At 29.4% G+C, this 10,172-nt stretch overlaps 1 protein-coding gene across 1 annotated transcript; it reads left to right on the top strand.

The window, feature by feature from the left end:
- Positions 1 to 8,801: 8,801 nt before the first annotated feature.
- LOC114278509 (transcription factor MYB78) lies at positions 8,802 to 10,172 on the top strand. The gene is made up of 3 exons (XM_028220582.2): positions 8,802 to 8,994; positions 9,153 to 9,282; positions 9,377 to 10,172. Exons 1-3 carry the CDS (start codon positions 8,886 to 8,888, stop codon positions 9,975 to 9,977), a joined length of 840 nt encoding a protein of 279 aa, XP_028076383.2. The 5' UTR covers positions 8,802 to 8,885; the 3' UTR covers positions 9,978 to 10,172.

The following is a 10,172-nucleotide window of genomic DNA, read 5'->3' as shown; positions in this document are numbered from 1 at the left end:
CCTTTTGTTATTTCTAGTCCTCCCTTTTATAGTGTCAATACCTTGTATTTGGGCTGTTGGATGACTGTCTTGATGCAACGGTACTTTATGCCCCTAGACCTTGGTCGGGCAAGTGGTCAAGCTATTGCGATTCGTCACCGTTGGATTTGTTTCATTTTGGATGGGTTGGATTAGTTCGGATATTTATTCCCATCTTCGACCATCGGATCTTCCTCAGTAGACGATCATCTTGTCAGGATATATTGATCCTACATCCCTATCTTCTTTCGAATCTAATCTCCATCGTAGGTTACAAATGGATCCAAGGGCTCTCCTTTATACTGCGGATTTCCTTCTAGAAAGCGATCTTATTCAAACCGTTGGTCACGCCACTTTGTCTCTTCTTTGGATAGACTTAACGAGGGCTTGGGCTTAGCCCTTACTTTGGAGTTGCTTTAGCTAGGTTAAATGCTCTAGGCCATACATCCATTTCTTTGGGTTCTGAGTCAATATTTTTACCTTCCACAATATTGTATAGATGATGCTTCTTATTTGTTTATTTTTATTTTTTATTTTTGAGAAGGTAATGCTTGCAGTGGAAGCAGGGTTTTTGACCAAAAAAAGAAAAGTGGAAAGAGGATTATGTTATATGAGTGAAGAATGGGTAATTATTCCTTCTAGTAATTGACATAAGCTTTTGAAAAACAATGAATAAAGCAAGGTTTTTAGTAAGTTCTTTGTGGTCTAGAAAAGTGGAGCAATGGAAAGTCAACTTAGGGTACTTTGAGAAGTTGGTTAAAAGTTAATTTTTAGTTTTTAATCCATTTTTGATTACATCATCTCTTATATTTTTTATCCACAAAAAGATAAAAAAAAGTCAAAAAAATCAAAAAATCAACTTTTAACCAACTTTTCAAAACACCTCTCAGTATCTCATTGATGACCTTAGGTAGGAATTCTTTTTTGCTTTTTGTTGGGAAAACTACAAGGTAAAAAAATAAAAACAAAAAAGGAGAAATTGGATAAATTAGGATTCTAGAAAATGCATTGAGCTTACTACCATTTTTGTTTTTTGGGTGTATATGCAAGAACGTCAAGGAGCATATCTAATTCAAGAAACACAAAAGAAGTGGGAGGAATACAACCTAATTTTACCTTGCGATAAAAGACTTCAATCCAAAATTTATATCTGGTAAAGGGGCGTGTTATTTATTTTATTTTTTTGGATACATCGGAAATAAACAAGAACCAAGGCACTTTCTTTGATTGGATCTATTGAAGAAGGCCAATGTTGAATACGAAATTCTAAAAATACAAACATAGTAAATTTTCACTATGTTTATAGTTTTTAGATAATAAAATTTTACTGTGTTCATTATTTTTAGAAAGTGAAATTTCATTGTCATTTAGAAATTTCAAATTGAGAGATAAAAGAATGCAAAATTGAATGACATTAGAAAGAAAAAAATGGAATTTATTTTCAATTTTGAGGGCTAAATTTTTTAAATTTAAGCTAATAATTACACCGGTCTCTCTCAAAATTTTAATTTACATAATGCAAACTTTTTTTCATCAGTGATTTGTGAGTCGTTTAGATGAAAAGATATGTTATTATATTTTTTCTACTAAAATATATATTTACCTTTATTTATTTTAGTATCTATCCACCATCTACATAGTTTTAAATTCTTTGGAGAAAAGTCAGTGTAATTACGTTAAATTTATAGGACTAATTACATTTTCTTAAATTTCAGGGGTTGTGAGTGTAATTTAGCTAATAAAAATAATTTATTGATCCCTCATGTAATAACTGGAAAAAAGAAAAAAAGAGAGGCTGTTGTGAGATGGATTTATTCCATCCCTTTGATTCCCAAGCGATCCAATCATGTATTGAAGAACATCCTACCTCATCTTGATGATGCAACTCTAATCTTCTCTTTCTGCGTCAATTATTTATGTGCAATATTATATGTCATTTTTTTTTTTATCTCACCAATTTATATTTACAAGTTCGGTGGTAAAATATTATATTACTTTATAAATATTTGTTAAGAAAAAGTCAACAATGAATTCTCTTCTTTTAGGAAATAAAATTTTAAATAAAAAATCAATCATAAATATGTATGTAAAAAGTGATATAAAAGGGTAATAAAAAAAAAAAAATTAACAATATAAAACAAATAGGTATTGTCCAATCTTCATTTGTAGCATAACCCATTCCCTCTTTCACAACTATATTTTGGAGTTCTATACCGTACTACTCAACAGTTACACCTTCTTTTTTGAGAAAATCATCTAACAGTGAATGTCAGAGAAAATAATTACAAAAAATAATAAATATTAAAATTATAATTATAATTTTTTTCATTAATATGTAATTATTTTTATAAATTACCACTAAATGGTAATTACCCCTTCTTTTTTCACTGAACAATATGACACCACTCAAATTAAAAATTAATTAATTTTTTGCATCAACATGCACCGAAAAACAAAAAAACAAAAAAAAAAAAAGAACATAAGAGGGGATTACTAGTTTGATGTTGGAGATATAACATAAATTGTGTTTATTTGTGCATTTTGTAGTAATATTAGTTTAATGTAAAATTTATAAAATTCCATAAAAACTCTTGTCATATAGAAGGTAACTTAGTTGTTTTATAAAATGAAGGGCAAAATATTCGTTTTACAATACTACCTCTCCATGGGATTGCTAGGGGATGTTTGTTTGGAAGCATTGGAGAAGGGATTTGACTCCATGCTCAATCTATTATGGAGTCCATTATTTGGTGAAAATTTATAGGTTAAATTAAGAGTCTTACCGGACTATCAATCTCATATATGTTGGATTATTGTGTCCTAGAGGGATGTAGAATAGAAATGGTGGGATTGGAATCTCATGGGACTAAGTAGTAAAATGACACATTATCCTCCAAGTATTTGATTTCATTATGTATTGTATTTAGTAAAATAAAATAAAATATAAAAATCTCAATTAAGAAGTAAAATAAAATAATTTAATTTAATTTAATTTTTAATGATGTTTATTTACTTAATTTTTTAAACAAATTTTTATAGATTTTTTATTGATGTTTTATTTTAAGTTTTTGTTGATATTTTGTTTCATTTCATTATTTAATTTTTATTGATTTTTTTTATTTAAACTGATTATTTAATATTTAAAAATATTTAAAATTTTATTTTAAAAATAACATAAATTTTTTATTGATGTTTTATTTATTTAATTTTAAAAAAAATAAAATAAAATAAAATAATTTTTTATTTAATCTACACAAAAACAATTAAAATATTAAAGACACATTTAGTATTGCTATTACTTAATAAATAATTGAAAAGGGTAAAATAGTCTATTAAGTATTTATCTTTCTTCATAATAACAATCAAACATTAAATTAAATAGAATAGTCATTTTCAAATATCTAATCTCATGACAAAACAAATACGGGATACATATTTTTTCTAACTAAATAGTTCAGGGACTATATATCTCATGATTAATAGTCTGATAGATTATCCAGTCTGTCTAAACAAACATGATCTCTGTGGAAGGGTTTCATAATCCCATGGGACTCTTAATCCCATGGCACATTTCAAAAATAAATATGATTTTTTGCGGACCCACTCATTACTAATCCAATCGTATTATTCATCACTCAAAACAAATCGAGCCTATAGGTTAACAATAAGTGAAGAGGGTTGCTAAATGCGTAACTTTTTTCTTTGGACCCCTTATTTATTTTATTTTATTACATTTTTTTCCTAACATCAAATTTCAATTTTGTCCTCATCCTTATACTCCCAAGTCTAACCCTAACCCTAATTCCACTATTACTTCCACTTCCGTCAACACCTTCTGGCATCCAACCCATCACCACTTTCACTCCCGCCGGCAGCCACCACTTTTTTCTTCATCCTCACCAATAACCTTCTTTCTTCTTCTTCCTTCCATTCTCTTCTTTTCTTGAAACCCTAACCCTAATTCCATCACTGCCTACCACCACCGTCAACTGTGAGAGAGGCAACCTCTACTTCTATTCTTGGTGATTTCGTCACTACTATAACCCAGACTGTCAACCACAACTTCTTCATGAAACTCTAGCCACCGTGAGGGGGAGAGAGAGAGAGGGGGAGGTGACCTCTTTTTCCTCAAACCCTAGTCGCCTCTATCATTGTCACGATTTGAGATCTCAAACCTAGCCACCGCCGCTGTCGCGATCTACGATCTCAAACATAGAGGTCTCCGTTGAGATCTCCAATCCTAGCTACTTACATATGTGAGTGAGAGGGATAGAGAGAGAAAGTGTGTGTGTGTGTGTATATGTATGTGCATGTGTATGTGTGTGTGTGTGTGTGTGAAGAAGATGAAGACGGAGGAATGAGAAAGGGCTGGGGCGACAGGAAGAGGGTGGAGAAAAGAATGACGGTGGTAGGAAATGAGTGGCATTGCCGGAGAGGGGGTGCCAGCAGAAATGAGACTTTGTAAATAGAGGAAATGGAGAAAATAAGGGTTAGGGGTATATTTGAAATTATGGTAGGGGTCTAAAGAAAATAAGGAATGGAGTTATTTTAGTAGTAAGAGATTCTAAGAAGAAAGGTAAGGATAAATAAATAGGATGTTGGTGATTATACTAAATGATATACGGGGTTAATAATTTTAAGCCTTTGGTTTAAATTTGTGCTTTGCCCTTAACAAAAATTAAATGGGATGTATCCATATGCTACTCTATTACTACTTCAATTGATTGAATTAATTTCCTGTAGAAGCAAAATAATTGATGTGGAATTGTTTTATTTTTTATAGTAAATAAATAAATATATGTAAAGTTAGGGTATGTTAAAAGAGAGAGATTCTTTTACGTTTTGTCTTTTTGGTCCAGTTCCCAATTTGGAGTGAGAAATCAAATTAATCGTTTTTGGATCGATTTGGGAGGGATTCAAAATATCACATTTTATTTTATTTTTTTGAATTTTTTATAGTAAATTTTTAAAAATATATAATTTAATAGAATTTAAATTTTTTTTTAAAAAATTTCTTTTAAAACTCACTAAAAACAAAGGAAGCTAACAAAAAAAAAAAAAAAAAAAAATACAAAAAATACAAAAAAGAAGAGAGAGTAAATTATAAGCACGCCCTTTGAGATTTGTTTAAAATACAAACTACTCCATATAGTTTAAAAAATTACACATATCCCCCTATTAGAATTTTCCATTTAGCAAAATTAATTAAAAAATAAAATTTTCTAGCTGCTCTTATATAAAATGATAAAATTACTTGAATTACTAATTAAAATAAATTTTTAACATCATTAAAAACTGTTAATTGACTTGATGATTCATAAATAAAAAAGGTCATGTGTTATGAAATTAAAAACTTTAAGAGGTAAGAAATAATTTTTAGAATCATATAAGATAAATCATATTTTAAACAAATTTTAAGAAGTGTATTTATGATTTACCCAAAAAATATTTAAAAATACAATTACCAACCAAAGAACTATCCAAACTTTATGGGACTCGTTGCCCACAGTTGGCATGATTTAAAATAGACTAAAAAGTTAATAAAACAAAATGTTACATTTAAATAATAATCATTTTATTTTTTCTCACATAAAAGTCAAAAAATCTAACCTAAACGAACTTTTTAACCCCAACCTAAAATAGCTAAAAAATTAAAAAATCAAAAAATTAACCCACTTTCCAAATGAAACCGTTGACTCCAATTACTTGAATGACAACATTCCTAAAACGGTTAAAACTTCGGCCATATTTGTTTGGCGGATTAATTCGGATGTGATTGTTAGTGAAAAGAGGGTTAGTGAAGAGATTATTAATATGAGAATTGTTATTGAGGGAATTAAGTAAAAGTGTATTTGTTACAATGATAGTGTGAGAGATGATTAGTGATGGGATTGTTCAATTATTTTTATATGAAATAAATAAAAAAATTATTTCTATATTAAAAAAACTAAAACAAACAGGTGCACTTGGCAAAAAATAAAAATAAATAAATTTTTTATATAAACTAGGGTCAATCCGCTTATTATTTTCTTAATCTCATCCAAAATTCAGTCAAGTTAATCCCTCTATTGAGGAGGATTATTAAGCCCTTCGAACTATTACTCTCCCCTCCTAAATTATAACCAAACAAGTTATGGGTGAGACCTACAGTTATAACAACCCAACCCCTTGTAGAGTAGTTTTTGAAATAAAAAGTACGAAAACTTATTTGGTTTGTCTTTTTTCAGAAATAGTTTTGAAAAATTATTTTGGGGAGAGAGTTTTAAAAAAAGTGATTGATTTGATGTGTATGAGAGAGAGAGAGAGTGATTTTGAAAAGTAAGTAACCAAACAAAATTTTGAGATTTTTTTTAAAAAAATTTGTTTGGTTTGATTACTCTTTAAAATTTATTTGTAGATAATTTTTCCCAAAATTTTTTTAGAAAAACAAACCAAACAAGACCATAGTCTTCCTGTCAAAAGTATCATGAGGATAGAAGATAACTTTAAGAAAAAAAAAAAAAGAAAAAAAGAGAGGAAAAGAACATAACTTGATTACATAGTCAAACACTAGTTAAAGATTATAAGTTATATAAGTTAAAAATTCATAATTAAAAATAAAAATTAAAAATATTTCTCTCATAATTTTTAGATAATTTATTTAAATTATTTTTATCTACATAATAAGTTATAAGTAAAATTAGTATCAAATAACTTGGCAAACGCTTTAAGGATTAAAAAAAAAATTTATAAGCAGCTTAGTTAAACTATTCCAAACAAACTCTTTATATCATCATGAGATAAGAGCAACTCTAATAAGGTATTAACTTCTTAAACCAAATTCATTTTTAATTACGTCTTCATACAAAATAAAAATAAAAACTATCAAATTTTGACAAAGCCAAATCTTGTGATTTGTGCCGAATTCGGCACCAATTTACCTCATCACTAGGACGATCACGATCACTAGATTTTTTGAAGAGAAAATTCAATGATCAAAATTTAAAATGAGTATTGACCGTACCAAAATAACATAATAATCATTGGAGTGATATTGCAATAAATGACTTCAGTAAATTGTAACAGGTCAAATAATGGTGTTGACGAAGCCTTCTTGACTTTCATCATTTGAGTAAATTGTAATAATCTTATTCATATTCAAATTTCATCAAAAATAGTTCTCGGCAAAGAGTTTCTTGCTGAGGAACTTGTATTTACCTTGAGAGAAGATTAGGGATAGACAATTATGGTAGTCTAATGTATTGAATAATTAAAGTCAAGATATATTTCAAAAAGCTCTTGAGCTTTTCGATAATTCATTCAAAAAGCTGGAAGGAATAATTTGAATAAGGAACTTTGTGAATTCAAAAAAGAAGAAAGAATATGATACCTATTTTTCGTTTCCACATATTTGCTGTAGCATATCTATTCGTCAAAACAAATTTTTAAAAAACTTTTTTGGATTGGTTTTCCTAGCCTGTATTAATTAATGTATAACATCAAGTACTATTATTCCATAATATTCATTCTCACCCAAGCAAGAAATATAATATAAATTCTTGTCTCTGAATGAGAACAAAAAAAGTTTAAGTACATAAAGGAAATTTGATGGCCATTAATTTTCAAAAAATATATAATATTTTTTAAGTACATCAGAATATTTAAAGTACTACTTAATTACTAGTAATATACATACTTATCAAATGTTATTTATTTAAAAATATACATTTTTTTAATCTTAAATAATATTTGATCATCACATAAACATGTGTCTTTCATGTACTCTCCATTTATCTTTTGGACAATTGTTTGAGAAATTAAGCAATTTTCTTTTTGTCCAACTCCTCTCCATCTATGTTTTGTTATGATAGAATTGTAAGCCAGGTTATTGAATTAATTTAATTTTTATTATAATTAATGTGAAAACATAATTGAATAAAATAAATAATTTAAATCGTTTAAAGTGAGCTCATGTAGACCTCACATAACCCAACAACACCTCCACTCTACTATGGATTAAGAAGCCAATTCAATATAAAAATTATAATATTCTGTTTTATAAAAGTAATTAGAATATTAGAATATTGTAACAGTAACAGTTTTATAATTAAGAAATGAGTTTTGTAATTCGGGTCCAAAAATTAGACCAACTTTTTAAATTCAGGTCTCGTTGGAAATATACTATTTTAATTATTTTTTTTATTTTTTGGCTAAAATATGGGATAAAAAAAATTAGTATGTTTGGAATGAATTTTAATTTTTTATGAAAATATGTGCAAAAAATAAAGAAAAAATAAAATATTTGACTTTTTGATATGGGTTTTATGCTTTTTGATTTTTTTAAATTTTTTTTTTAATTTTTAGACTAAAGCAAACACATGCCAAACGAGGCCTCAATGTCAATAATATGATTTGTTGATGGTTAAAAATTCTCTAATTATTAATCAATCAACTTCTTAACATATCACCAAATCTAAAAAAATGTACTTATATATCATCTCCGTTGAAGAATATTATTTTTGGAAATAATAGACTCCCAAACCAGTAATATTAGGGATCATGAAAAATATATCATGAATATTATCATGAAAGATTCTCAACATTTGAATTACTCATATAATAAAACACCACACACTAATCAAGACTAATCAAGGGATGAAAAATTTTCATGATGTATTTCATAATATATTTTTCATGATCCCTAACATTACTCCTCCCCAATACATACCATCCATAGTTCACAGAAATTGTACGTCCTCTCCGACTATAAAATTCCACAACGTGCTACTCGAAGCTCCAAGGAACCAACCAGTCTTCTCCAAAACTCCATAACCCCCAACCTCTATCTCTCTCGCTCTCTCTCTCTGAGTGAAGAAGTGATATATATAATGGAGTTTATTAGAAAAGGTCCATGGACTGAAGAAGAGGACTCGACGCTCGTCAATTATATTACCATCTACGGTGAAGGCCCCTGGAACTCTGTCGCTCAATGTGCAGGTATTATCCCCGTCATCATAATTTTAAATAACAGTATCAAAATACGTATCAGTATCAGTCATGCAGTTTATATTAGCCGATGAAAATATCATTTTTACTTCACTTCCCTTCCATCTGCCAATATATGTTTATTTCAGTAACTTATAAAGCAAAAACAGGTCTGAATCGAACAGGAAAAAGCTGCAGATTAAGGTGGTTGAACTACTTACGTCCCGATGTCAGACGCGGAAACCTCACCCTTCAAGAACAGTTTCTCATTCTCCACCTCCACTTGCGTTGGGGAAATCGGTATTCATATTTATATATTTTTGAGAAAATTATACATATATAAAAATCACTGAAATTTGTCTTTATTAATTTTTTTTTATTGACATGTTGGAAGGTGGTCGAAGATAGCTCAGCAGTTACCGGGAAGGACAGACAATGAGATAAAGAACTATTGGAGAACAAGAATTCAGAAGCAAGCAAAGCAACTCAATTGCGACGTAAACAGTAATGAGTTCAGAGACACAATTCGAAACTTTTTGCTGCCCAGTTTGGTGGATCAAATCCAAGCCGAATCAGACGCATTAAGTTCCATGGCCGAGCCTACCTCCATTCATGACTCCTCTGCAACAGAGACATGGATGATCGCTTCATCATCGCAGCAACAATTCTTGGAGAAACAATCAGTTTTCACTGATTGTGATAGTGATCATGTGTTGGCGAATATCTGGCTCAATATTTCGAGTTTAACTGATTGGGGAGGTTGTTTCGGGGGCACTGGACTGACATCGGATAGGAATAATGCTTGTTGTGAACAGGACATGTTTGATGATGCTGAAGAAGAAGAAGAAGAAACTATGGAGTATAGAAAAGCCTCCCGGTTAGCTGGTGGTGGTGGTGGTGGTTGGGGATCAGTAGACACCATGCTATATTATGATGGTGGTGAAGAAGGTTACACCAACAACACCAGCTTTGATTATCACTACACCTTTAATTAAAACCAACTTGCTTAATCAGTTTTTTTTTTTTTTTTAAAAACCGAGTGTGTGATCAGTTTAGATGCACTTCAACTAATCCTAAAATTAACGACCTCAACTTGCTTAATTAGTTGATATGAATGAATGCATAGCAACAAACAGAGGCAAATGTGATCAATGTAGTTTTATTTTTTTGATAAATAAGTATTTTTGTTT

Source organism: Camellia sinensis, chromosome 12 (genome assembly GCF_055761805.1).
Source record: "Camellia sinensis isolate YWXY chromosome 12, ASM5576180v1, whole genome shotgun sequence".
Lineage (NCBI taxonomy): Eukaryota > Viridiplantae > Streptophyta > Magnoliopsida > Ericales > Theaceae > Camellia > Camellia sinensis.
The sequence above is the reverse complement of the archived record's forward strand: the minus strand, read 5'-3'. Positions and strand labels throughout refer to the sequence as shown.

Coding starts and splice junctions, on each gene's coding strand:
- LOC114278509 (XM_028220582.2), top strand. CDS start 8,886: ATGGAGTTTATTAGAAAAGGTCCATGGACTGAAGAAGAGGACTCGACG. Junction 8,995..9,152: donor CTCTGTCGCTCAATGTGCAG/GTATTATCCCCG, acceptor AAGCAAAAACAG/GTCTGAATCGAACAGGAAAA. Junction 9,283..9,376: donor CACTTGCGTTGGGGAAATCG/GTATTCATATTT, acceptor ACATGTTGGAAG/GTGGTCGAAGATAGCTCAGC.